Source organism: Aquarana catesbeiana, linkage group LG11 (assembly GCF_042186555.1).
Source record: "Aquarana catesbeiana isolate 2022-GZ linkage group LG11, ASM4218655v1, whole genome shotgun sequence".
Taxonomy (NCBI): Eukaryota; Metazoa; Chordata; class Amphibia; order Anura; family Ranidae; genus Aquarana; species Aquarana catesbeiana.
The window spans coordinates 102,478,700-102,491,783 of record NC_133334.1 but is presented as its reverse complement, the minus strand read 5'-3'; the positions used below and the strand labels follow the sequence as shown (position 1 = coordinate 102,491,783).

General features: G+C 40.8%; 1 protein-coding gene across 1 annotated transcript in view; it reads left to right on the top strand.

The window, feature by feature from the left end:
- Window positions 1–8,626, top strand: part of LOC141112208 (uncharacterized) — a 148,853-nt gene extending 140,227 nt beyond the window's left edge. The window contains exons 47-50 of the mRNA XM_073604803.1: window positions 83–211; window positions 1,967–2,006; window positions 5,625–5,748; window positions 8,275–8,626. Coding sequence (XP_073460904.1) covers window positions 83–211; window positions 1,967–2,006; window positions 5,625–5,748; window positions 8,275–8,512 — 531 coding nt within the window. The 3' untranslated portion in view covers window positions 8,513–8,626. The remainder of the gene's footprint in view (window positions 1–82; window positions 212–1,966; window positions 2,007–5,624; window positions 5,749–8,274) is intronic.
- The last annotated feature ends 4,458 nt before the right edge of the window (window positions 8,627–13,084 follow it).

The window sequence follows — 13,084 nt, the reverse complement described above, 5'->3', positions numbered from 1 at the left end:
TACGGCTCCTTTACACTGTTTTTTAAGAATCTCCTGGAATAATTGATGATAGTATTGCTAAACCATAATTCCTGTTTTTCAGCATAAGGAATCATTGCGTGCAAAAAATAACAACTGTACAATCTACAGCTGCAATCAAATCAAAACAAGTTTCATCTCATCCACCTCATATATTACTTGCGCAAACTTCAAAGAAGAAGAATGTGAACCTGTAAGTAGTGTGAAAATTCTTGCTAGAGCTGAACAATGACTTACTTATTTTAACGCGCAGACAGGGCAGAATATACAGTGAAGCCTTACCCTGCTGCAGCCTCTTTCTCCTCTCCATTGATCCACTGCAACCTCCTCCTGCTTTGTTGGGAGAGAGTTTGCCTATGTAAAAATGGAAACAGTATTACTGCTTAACTGTGATTGGCCATCACAGTGATCAGAAGGCACAGTGCCACTCTGATTGGCTCTGTGCATTTCACCTATGATCTCTGCTGTCTAATGATGGCAGATTATAGGAAAGAGTAAAGAAAGGACTTTTTTTAAACCTCTAGTGAAAAAAAAGCTCCCCCTAATGGCTGTTCTAGGGCATAGGCCCTTATACAGATGGTTACCATACTAACATCAACAAAGTAACAAGCAACATTAGAGGGAACACATGCCATACTCCCATGCTATATTCCCAAACCATGGGAGTCCTCACTTGGCTCAAGTCCAATAAATAGCAAGCCTATTTTATGTGATGGTTGCATTCAACAACCCATCACCCAACTAAAACCTTACAATTGAGTTTAATTCATTTTTGCACAATCAAGAACCCTACCCTGCTGTGACATTAACCCTTTTCCTAACTCTCCAACCGACTATTACATCAGGCTCTAAGCCTGATGGGAGGCAGGAGGGTGGGACAATTTCTTATGGACACGTGTTGCCTTTTGGTCCCTCGTCATCCTACAATTACTTTACTTCCTCCCTTTATCAGTCCCTACTCAGGGCTGTCTTGCCTGCTTTAAGTCCACCTCACCATCACTGTTTGGTTTTACATTACCTATTAGTGGATTTCCCCTAAGGCCTTGTACACACAGGCTTCATCTTGTATAAGGTCAGTGTGTACAGCAAGAATTTTTTGAAAAGCTGGTTCTACAGCTCAAACATTTTTTACCTTCATGCATTCCTTGCATGAAGGTAAACAATGTGTAGGCATCAGTATCCTCCCTCACCCCCCCTCATTTACTTACCTGAGCCCTCATTCGATCCAGCACTGTGCATGTCTGCAGCTCTTCACTCCCCTCACTTCCGGGTCTTGCTGGCTTTGCTGAGCATTGGCTCCCAGTGCTGTCAATCAAAACCAGTGATGGGGGGGGCAGGGCTGAATCCTGCTGTCTGTATCAATGGGCTCAGCAGTGGGGCTCGGGAGCGAGCACACCATAGTGCCCCCATGGGGGCACTGGACAGAGAAGAGGAGCCAGGAGCGTCGGCGGGGGACCCGAGAAGAGGAGGTTCATGGCCGCTCTTTGCAATTTCATTGCACGAAGCAGGTAAGTATAGACATGTTTGTTATTTTTAGTTTTTTTTTTTTTTTACCTTTACAAACACTTTAATCTTCATGCAGGCTTACATTTCAATTAGTGCTGAAACTTTTTGAAATGTGCCAGCAGCATGACAGCCAGCACTCCTATTAGGATCTTAGTTTAATACCCCCAGACTAGGGATGAAAAGCTTCAAGAAAGCTGCTAATCTATTAAAGATTTGTCTGAAAGCTTTGCAAATACATTTAAAGGCTTGCTGTACACATTTCTGTTATGCAAGATGACGCCTGTGTATTCATGACCTAATTACTTTTTTTCTGAGCCTTGCTGCAATTTCAGAGAATCTATAAGAATGTTGCCAAAGTACTACCCACTGAGATGACAATGGAGGTTATATTGTTTATGTTATTGAAATGCCTTTTTGAATACATTGTATTGTATTTTTATAGGACACAATTGAACTTTTACCTGATGGCTGCTGTAAGATATGTAAGTACCTATTCAATTAAAGTTCTAAATAAATAGAAATAGCTGTTTAAAGTACAACTTTTCTGCATCATTCGGTCTGCCTGCAATGTGGGAGTAAGCTAGGGACAATCCACCACTGGTTAGGAAGATAGTAGGGGTAGCATTATGGAGAGGTAGCAGTTGAGGAGGAAAAGAGTAGGTTTCCACTTACAGGATATCTCTGCTGTCAGCTTCCTGGAACTATCTTCCACTGGAATTCTGTGATATATAATTGTCTGATATATTACTTTTGGAAATTGCCTTGTGGATAAACAGTGCCCTCTTCTGCCTGAAGAAGTGTATGACCTGAACATATGTGGTACCATTGCTGTAAATGTCCTTATTTCTTTAAACAATAAATTTAAACAGTCAATTTCTACAATATAAACAAAGTATAACTAAAGGCAACACTTTCTTCTTTTAGTTTTGGATAGAGTAGAGATAGATTAGAACACCTGTCAATTTTTATCGCTGTCTTTAATTGTGCTGTTTACTATTATCATTGAAAGTGAACGTAAATTTTGGGTTGTCCCCAGAAAAGTAATAAAGGGGAAATGTTCCAATGGGGACACTAGCTCTGGTGACCTGGGGGTCCCCAAGGAATTCCCTTAATATGCAGGGATTTCCTCTCACTTCCTGTTTGGCTTCGAGACAGGAAGTGAAGGGAAAGCTCCGCAATGGGACAGAAATGGTGAAAAAAAACCTGACAAAACTGACAAATTAACCCTCCCTTATTCTATCCAAAATGATTAAGAAAAAATACCTATAGTTCTACTTTAAGTATCCATGCATGTTTACTCAGTTGTTGGGTACACAGGTTAGGGCTCCCCTACACACATGTCAGGCTTTTTTGCTATCTGTGTCCCTATTAGGGAGAGCCATCCATTTGTCCTTCTTACCGTTATCACCAAGAGAGAAGGTGAAAGAAAATCACAAATTTTGCATTGTCACCAGAACAGAAATGGGGGTGTTAACCACTTCAATTATTAACTAGCAGTTATCAGTGTGCAGAGAATCAGTGTGTCAATAGCAAATATTCATTCGCTAATGTCACACAATTGGGTGGGCTCAGGGCCTATTAAAGCCTCTGGCTCTAATCACGTGCTTCAAAAAAAATAAAAAACCCTCATTGGAATCAATGCGTCCGATGCCCTGCATGTAGATAAGAGGGCCAGATGCATGGATAGGGGGGCAGCGCTCCTGCGCCCCTAGTGGATGAGCCGCCACTGCCCTCATGACTGCCTCTTAACTCATGCTTGTTTATACTGTTTTATGTGTCACTATATCTGTGCACCTATTGAGCATCCCCTTGCTTGCTCCTACTACTAATATTGCTCACCTCTTAACTTTAGCAATATGCCTATGTGCTTAAGCATTCCTTCAAGTGCAATATGGACTGCAACAAGTGCATTTTGATTCAGATATAACTGGAGCTTTGATTTAATAGGGATGATTCTAGCTACATATATTTATTTTGGTTTACAAGCTGCACATTTATGCTATAGCAGAGCCTTTTAAGTGCACACAGTGGGTAGTCAAAACAGCCATCCCTTTTGGTTTTGATTGTTAACAATACCTTACAAGCCATATGGCCAAGGGAGGCTGTCTGGCATACCTAGTGTGGTTCAGGTGTTTGCCTGGACGTAGATATGTCACAAGACAACATCGTCTTTGTTTTTAAATTATGGTGAAGGGTTTGTTTGTTTTTTTTATACTTAAAAGTGGTTGTAAACCCCATTAATGAAATCTGACCTGGGTACATATATCTGCAGTGTTTACTTATCGCTCTCCAAACCTCTAAGTCCTGTGTATTTCTGCTGCTCCGTTCCTCTGTTAACAACATGATAACTTATGACAAGTTCTCTGACACACAATATAAAATCAGCTGGAAATTTGTGTCAGGGAGGGGACTTAGAGATAGATTAGCAGAGAGCTGGTCTATGTACAGTACAGCTCTGCACATTCCTTCGTTCCTCTGCCTATGTGGAGTGGGGGTGTGTACCTTTCCTCCAATCAGCTCACACACAGTGTATGTCCAGACTCCCCTCCCACTGCTGAAACAGGAAGAAAGATTTCTAACATGATGTGCACTTTCTAAAGAATATATAAAGCTGAAGACTACAGATATACATGTAAAACTTTTGTAGGGAGATTTTCATCTCTGTGTATCATCTGAGGCTGTTCACTTTACTGGGTATAGGAGAGAGTTTACATGCACTTTAAGGGCTATGTATTTTGTCATTTATTTTTGATATTTGTGATAATAAAGCTGATTTATTGTATACACTTTGGTGTTTCTCTTAAAATGTATTATGCAGTCTGTTCAAAGCTGCTTGAGGAAGGATTGAAGTAGAACTACAGGCAAATCTTTCTTTCTCATTTTGGATAAAGCAATGGAGTGTTGTGACCCCTGTCAGATTTTTTTCGCCATCTATATCTCATTGCGGAGATTTCCCTTAACTTCCTGTCCCATAGCCAAAATTAAGGGAATTCCCCAGGTCACCAGAACTAGTGCCTCCCCATTGGAAGATTTCCCCTTTTCTGGTGATAACCCAAAATGTGTGATTTTTCTTTTACTTTAACTCTCAGTGATACTAGTAAACATAACAAATAGAGAGGGTGAATCTCACTAACGACAGCATAGACAGCAATATCCCTCTATCCAAAACTAAAAAAAAAAGTTTTGCCTTTAGTTACACTTTAAACCACTGTCTTATCAAGAGTTCTTTCTCTGGTTTACTCTGTGAGTCCCCCACACCCTGTGGTGGTGAGTTGGCATCAAGTACTGCATTACATGATTATATCCATCTAAAAGGAAATGTTATCTGTTTAGTTTAATTACTGTTTCAGAACTGACACAATAATCACATTAAAGGGAATAAATCAGATTGGTTCCCATTTATAAACGGGGCTAAGTTACTACAGCCCAGTAACATGTTACACCTGTATATAGGGTGTAAGATGTTGCTGTGCTGCAGTCCCCTGATCACCCGCTGTGACAGTGGGCAGGGCATCCTCTCCCTGCACCCACTGTCACAATTTTAAAAGCAGCATGGCTGTGTGGGGCTCCTCCCACATAGCTGCATCATTCATTCAAAAGAGTTCTGTGAATGATTGAACTACAAATTCTGTTTGCCACCACAGCAGGTGACTTGTATTTCTCAATGAACAGTGAAGGCACACCTCCTGCAATTCAGTAACTGTCTGGCCATATGGGAGGAATGGGCAAACAGCTATACTGAGTGTCTGCAGGAGCCTAGCATTGCACCCATGATCCACTGATCGCGAGTGCAAATGCTTTACAGGCTGCAATGTAAAAAAAGTAATAAATGCACATTTATTACATACAAAATAATGTGCATTTTTTATTTATTCTTTTTTTTTTTTGCAGGAGGTAAACTTATAATTTAATGATTAGTTTTACTGTTCCAGGTGATATTTTCCACAATGGCAGCCAAAAAAGCATTCTCATAACTATAAATAATGATATATTTGGCAAATAAATTTTTATTTTATCTTTGTATTTTGATGCTGTTGTTTATTTTAGCTAACTTGTCCTAGAATGCCTCTGAATAATATGTGATATTTTTCATCATTCAGGTATTCAAAAGAGCAAATCTTGTGACCTGTACCAAGAATATAATTACATGACTTTCAATAACTGCCGATCAATAGAGATGGTGAAGATATCGCGATGCGAAGGGACCTGCAACACCTATTCAATGTAAGATCTTAATTCTACTAAATTGGCAATTTGTATATATTTAAATGAAAATGACTCTCCTCTTAAAATATAAATGCCAGCAAAAGCTTTCCCAGCAAAGAGGCAAATACATACTTACCTTTCCCAGTGATGTAGAGGATGGCAGAAGAAATCACTGAGAGTTATATCGGACCAGGGGATTGACACTCAGAAATGCCAGCATCTCTACAGACTTTCAAGGACAATGTTTGCTCAACCAAAAATCAAAGCTTGAGCTTGGAAGGAAGACATAACCAGAAGTGCAGGAATTAAAAGGAAACAAAAGCATTCTTACTCACTTATGTAGATGCAGCATCGATCCAATGATGCATCCATTCACCGCCAACTCTACACCAAGAATTAAGCGATCAACGATCGCTGATTGCTCAGTTCTCTGGCCCATTCTAAGCACAGATATTCAGTCACCGGCTCTCTGCTCTGCCGATCCAATGCTCACTGAAGCGCCGGGCTGTGGAAGGGTTCGGAAACTGCTTGCTCAGGCTCTCAGTGGTGCATTATTGTCAGGATGAATGCAGAGCCTGGACCAGCTCTGTGACGTCAGCTGAATCTGGGTCACGGGAGAGCAGAACTAAGTGCATTCCTGTAACCCACAGGAGAAGTATGGTCAAAAGAGCTTTGGCTATACTTCTCCTTTAACAGTCTTCATACTGTATAGTGAGACTTGCTAGTCACAGCAGCCACACATGGCAAAGAAAACTAATAACATCCTCTATGCTAGCAGATTTTAGAGTGTTAGTCATCTATTAATACACCTTTAAGGCCTTGTGAACTTTTATTGAAATCAACGGGTAGTTCATAAAGGTAAAAACCGATTCAAAATGTAAACTAAACATGCCATGAGTAGATTACTCTTTCTGAGCTTAGTATTCGATTAAAGTAAGCCAACTGAAAATTTCTGACAGCCAAGTCAGCTAGTTGGAGTTGGAGAATGACAGGACTCAAAAGTACGATGTTTGGGACTTTAGGCCAGAAGACTTGCGGGTGAGGACAATAAGACATATGACCTTCATGTGCAACACACACCCAACGTGCTACACTCTAACCTACTTACTGCCTTCTCCTAGGAAATTCTCTTCCACGTTACTTTTAAAACTGTTCATATACATGGTGATTTTCAAAAATATCTTACAATTTATAAAAAAAAAAAAAAGTCATAATAGGAAAATTCCAAATGAAAAAGTAAGTCTATTAGACAGGATTTTTCAACTTACTGCCTACAGTAGAAAACTTTATGGGGTCTCCCAAAATAGAGGGAAAGCTGTCACCCAATCCATATGGAATGATTAATAAATTGTGCAAAAATGGTGTTTGGGCATCAGATATACAGTGGACATACAGGTATTGATTTACCTAAACTGGTGCAGCTGTGCATGGTAGCTAATCAGCTTCTAACTTAAGCTTGATCAATTAAGCTTTGACAATAAAAAAAAACTGGAAGCTGATTGGTCTCTATGCAGAGCTGCACCAGATTTTTCACTCTCCAGTTTTAGTAATTCAACCCTACGGTGTGGCTTTTCACCTTGAATGGAAAATGCAAAACCAACTTTAGTGAAAATGCATAGAAACTGTGGGGGAGATTTACTAAAACTGGTGCACAGTAACCAATCAGCTTCTATGTTTTATTGTGAAAGCTTAAACATTCTGAAGTTAGAAGCTGATGCACAACTGTACCAGATTCTGTGTGCACAAGTTTTAGTAAATCTCCCCCTATATGTCTTGTCTGTCTTCCGTTTAGCAGCATTTAAAGGGTCATGATGTTCTATTGGAACTCTAGTAGAATGTATACAATATTTAAACGTTATTTTAAATATACAATATTTAAAGCTGATTTCCAGGCAAACAGGCAAAAACATAGATGAAACGCGTATAAGGACATTCCTGAGATTTACACAGCTCTGTTACAGAGCACATACATGTCTGACAGGGCTGGGGATTTGATTTTTCTCTGCTGCAGATGGTAACACTTACACATCTCCTTCTCACCACCACCCTGTGACTGGACAGTGAAAGGAGAAGTAGAACACTGATGAACACATCTCTATGGCTCTCTTCTTATGAGCATTAACCTTGAACTGCAGCACAAATGATAAGCCCCTTGTGCTGCTTCTCCTTGCCCCAGTCTGAGCTCTGTTTTACAGCAAGCTGCGATAGACTAATACCAAACCAAATTCAAGTAATTACACTGCTTGCATTTAAAAAAAAACATGCTATGATGTACTAATGAGTTCAGGGGTGTATTCATCAGTTTCTTTTATATCTACTTTTAATTCAACTTTAGAAAAGCTAGTAAAGAGTGGATATATAAAATGTGTACTCATTCCATGGTTTTATAAAGATATCGGCATAAAATGTAAACTTCTCAAAGATGATCCCCTCAGAGAAAAACATAGCCTGGGCACCTTATCATGTACTACAACGCTAAACATGTCCAGCTTGCTTATGATGAATGGTCATACTCAACTCTACCAATTTCCATCCATCTTCCAGGTACTCCGCAGCTGCCGGGGAAATGTCACATAAGTGCACCTGTTGCCAGGATGTGCAGACCGCCAATAAACGTGTGACGCTGAGGTGCGAGGATGGAAGTCTAGTGGATCATGATTATGTTGAGGTGCAAGATTGTAACTGTGTCAACACTGAGTGTGGATTGCCCCAGACATTGGAAGAACATTCACCTGTCCGAGCTCGCCGCTCCGTACGGAAAAGCAGACAAACTTTGACTTAAACTACCTGTACACAGGCAAATGTAACTTAACTATACTGCCATGTCTATAACTTTCCTGTATGTAAACTGAATTTGTTTGTCTTTCCTCTTTAAGAATAAAGCATTTATATCATATGATGGTCTTCTGGTTGATTTGTTTTCTTAAAATGTATGCTACAATTATTAGAACAAGTTATAACATGTTATAAATAAAAAGAAGGATTTGATTGTCACCTTCCCATGTAATAAAGAGGGGGGGGGGGATTCCCCCCTTCTTCAGCCTCTTAGTAAAGCAGAACCTTTGTTCAACGAAAATTGCTATAAAATAGGGAAGAGAGTTGCCTCTTCTAAAAATAAAAATCTCTCTTGCTTTTAGGATTGCTTTTTTTTATTTTAGGGCCAGTTCACACCACAAAAAATGCACTCCAGATGCGTTCGACGTGTTTTTGCTTTCGGTTCTCATCACAAAAACTCACTCTGGATGCATTTCTGCATGCGCGTTGTTGATGGATGCATTTTCAATGTGTTCCAGTACATTTTTTTCCCCTCTTGGTTTTCTTTTTTTCCCCAGGGTTTTTGATGCATTTAGATGCACCGGTGCTCTCTGGTGCATTTTTGTTGCGTTTTGGAGCGTTCCAGTACAGTTCAGTGCAGAAAAATGCAGCGAGTTCTAATTTTTTTACTGAACTGGAACGCACTACACTGGTGTGAACTATGCCATTGGAACCTATATAACCTACTGTCCATGCGTTTTTGATGCATAAAAAAAATGCACTGGACTGCTTCTGACGTGAACTGCCCCCCGAGTGTATACCGCCTGCTGAGTATGCACAGTGCAGTTTATACTCCTGGCTCATTCCCTGCATTTCTAAAATGCTGAGATTGGAGCTGGGTGCTGGAACAAAGCATGTGCAGTGGTTGCATTATCAATGGCCCTTAACTGGCCTAAATGGAACAATGGGAACTCAGAGAAAGATAGAGAGAAGATGACAATTTCTGTAGATAGAGTAAGAAGGAACAAGGAGAGACAGTTATGATCTGTCAGTGCTGGAAGGGGGAAAGCAGACAAGTGAGTCTGCCATAATAAGTAAGTATGTTGTGTATAATTGTACATTATGGCAAGAGCTGCAGAACTATAGTTGCACTTTAAAAGCAGCTGGTCCTCAGTCAGTTTTTAAGATCCACCCCCACCATGTGAATGAGTAAGGGGTACATTTTTGGCGTGGGGTTCCCCTTAAAATCCATACCAGACCTGAAGGTCCCCACTTCTTAACAACCAGCTTTTACTGCGCTCTGATTGGGCAAAGCTTTGCCCAATCAGGGAGCAGTGCATTGCAGGATATTTGACATTTTTGCTTTATTTTATTTTTCTCAAAAGCCGGGTGACGGCAATTGTAAACGTGAGTCAATTTAAATGTGATTTGATTTGTTTTTTTTCTTTAAAAATTTAATTTTTGCTGCAGCATGTTCTATGCATACTACAGATGCCCCACTTTACTGGCATACTAAGTAGACCCCCCCCCCCCCCCCCCCCAGGCACTATATTTACCAATTCAATACAGGGCACTTATACACCTTCCTGCCCAGACCAATTTTCAGCTTTCAGTGCTGTCGCAGTTTGAATGACAATTGCGCGGTCATCCATCACTGTACCCAAACAAAATTTTTATAATTTTGTTCCCACAAATAGAGCTTTCTTTTGGTGGTATTTGATCACCTCTGCGGTTTTTATTTTTTGCTAAACAAATAAAAAAAGACCGCAAAATTTTGAAAAAAAATAAGTTTTGCTTTTGTTTCTGTTATAATATTTTGTAAATAAGTAAGTTTTCTCTTTCACTGATGGGCACGGATAAGGTAGCACTGACAGGCACTGATAAGGCGGCACCGATGAGGTGGCACCAATGAGCGGGCACTGACGGGCACTGACGATGGGAACTGATATGTGGCACTGATGGGAACTGGTAGGCGGCACTGATGGGTGGCACTGATATGCAGCACTGATGGGCATTGATAGGCACTCATGGGTGGCACAGGTGGGCACTGATGGGCACTGAAAGGCTGCAAAGATGGGTTTTTTATGGGTGGCACTGATAGGCGGCACTGCTAGGCACTGAAGGGCACTGATAGGTGGCACAGAAAACAGCAATTAGAGCACCACAAAAGTGTTGTAGCGTGGAGACAATAATCCACACATTCTTGATTAACAATCTTTTTAATACCTGCACAATCACATGTACATTTAGAAAAGGTTTTTAAAACAAACCAACATGTTTGTTGTATAACAATTTTTGGGGTCACATTAGAAAAAGTAGAAATGTCCATTTAAGATAAAACAGGCATGTTTAAAATGCACAAGAAAGACACAAATCTTGAACTTACAAAGTTCACATTTGGTAGAACTTGAAGACAATATCAGACATAAGTATTTACAAACTGTGTTTGATATTGCGTTCAGATGGGGTGAAGTCACCCCCGGAAAAGCCAAATTTTGAAGATGCACACAAATAGCCGAATGTCAACATGTGCTACCTGCCATCACGGGGGATCAAGGGACGTGTTTTTGGGGGTGCAACCCCTTCCTCTCAGCTACTTTATTATTGAGGAAGGGGTTGCACCCCCAAAATGCGTCCATTGATCTCCCGTGATGGCAGATAGCACATGTTGACACATTGTGTGCCTCTTCAAAATTCGGCTTTTCTCCAATTTGACAAAAAATGTTACAAAATTGTAGCACACCAAAACCAAAAAACAAAGTGATTTGGAATGGTTTTAAACTCTCCCCAAAACATCAATGATGTTCTTATTTTTTTGAAGAACATCATTGATGTTTTTCTTGATGTTTTCCAAGTCCCTATTACACCCCATGATCTCCCCGATCAGGATCTGTGCACTTTCCGAGGTGAAAGGATCTGGATCCACAACATCACGATCACCTAAAAAGATAGAAACCAAAAAAAAACCCATGTATTATAAATATGTCGGCATCCATCTCTTACCTGAGCCTGTGGTCGCAGACACTCACCTGCCGTGATGCCAATTTCCACCACGTCTTCCTCCTCCTGCTCTTCTTGTCTTGGGTGCATTTCCCCTTCTTCCAGAGGTGGGGGGTCTCTGGTCTCCTCGCATGAGGGGTGTCCTCCGAGTCTTTTCTCCCCTATGTAAAAAAAAAAATGGTATACTTAACACAGATATTTGATGGCAGAACTATAAATATGAAACATTGCTTGGAAGTGGGGTACAATTGTCTGTTTTGGCAGAGTTCCAAGATGTAGAATTTTTAGTGTCCTTTGTCAAGCTTCAATACTTTACCTGTTTTGTACAAGCTTCACAGATGGAGTCACCCCTATAGTATACACTGGAGCACCTGTGTGGGCCCCCTAATAAAAAGGGTGTTCTTGTGTCCCACACTAGTGCTCCAGCGTCCAGATGTGTAAACAGCTGCTGAGTGTCCTCTCCTTACACAGAATCTAGTTTGCATTTCATTCTAGTAACAAACCCATCTACACAACCAAATTAGTTTCACACAAGCAGGCCCTAAAAAATGTGGGCAAATGCATATGGCCAAAACAATGGTGTTTTATAGGCCGAAAGAAAAATATTTGATACGAACGAATAATCTGCCCACGAACCTGAAAGTTGACATTTTAAACTGGATAAAAGTTAAGAAAAGCACATGGAGCAGCACAAACGTAATAAACATAAAAAGAATAGGAACACAGCACAACTACTTACTTTTTTGCAGCACTCTCCAGATCTTTCTGTACTGCTCGTGCTCTCTTAATTTTAGGTCTGACCACCGCTTCCTGAGCTGATCTTTCGATCGATGTACCCCGAAATTCCGGTGCAGACTTTTGACCACTTTCGCCATGCTCCTGGCCTTTCTGACATTGGGGTTGGGGTAAGGTCCATACTTTCCATCATAGTCGGCCTTCTTCAGGATTTCGACCATCTCCAACATCTCCCCAAAGGACATATTTGATGCCTTAAATCGTCTCTTTCTGGATCGGGACGTTTCTGCCTCCGGGCTTTCCTCCTCCTCGTTGCTGTAATTAGCACACACCTGCTTTGACTCCGCCATGTGCTCTTCCCCACTGCGACGAACAAGAAGGGGCAGGGAATAGAGTAGAAAGAACGTCAGGGGCGGGCGGAGTTTCACGCATGCGCAGTGTCTATAAAGTGTAACACGCGTGTGTAGTACGTACGATCTGTGAGCGGAGGAAGGAGTAACGGAGGCACAGATCGTGATTGCGAAGGTAAGATTTAACATTGGGCCTATACTGCTTCTAGATTGAGGTCTGTATTTGCACAAGTTTAGAAGACTTTAGGCTGACATTAGGGTTTGTTTTGTGTTGTGTCTTGCAGTGAAAATGGATATCTTGAAAAATAAGGACTTTATGCCAATCTTCATTGATATGTTCAGGGAGCTGCCCTGTCTATGGGAGATAAACCACCCTGAATATAAGAACCAAACAAAAAGGAAGGCAGCGCTGGATAATTTGTTGGAATTTGTGAAGACGGTGATCCCCACGGCAGACATCACCTATTTGAAGATCCTGATTGGTGGCCTGAGGAGCACTTATCTAAGGGAGCACA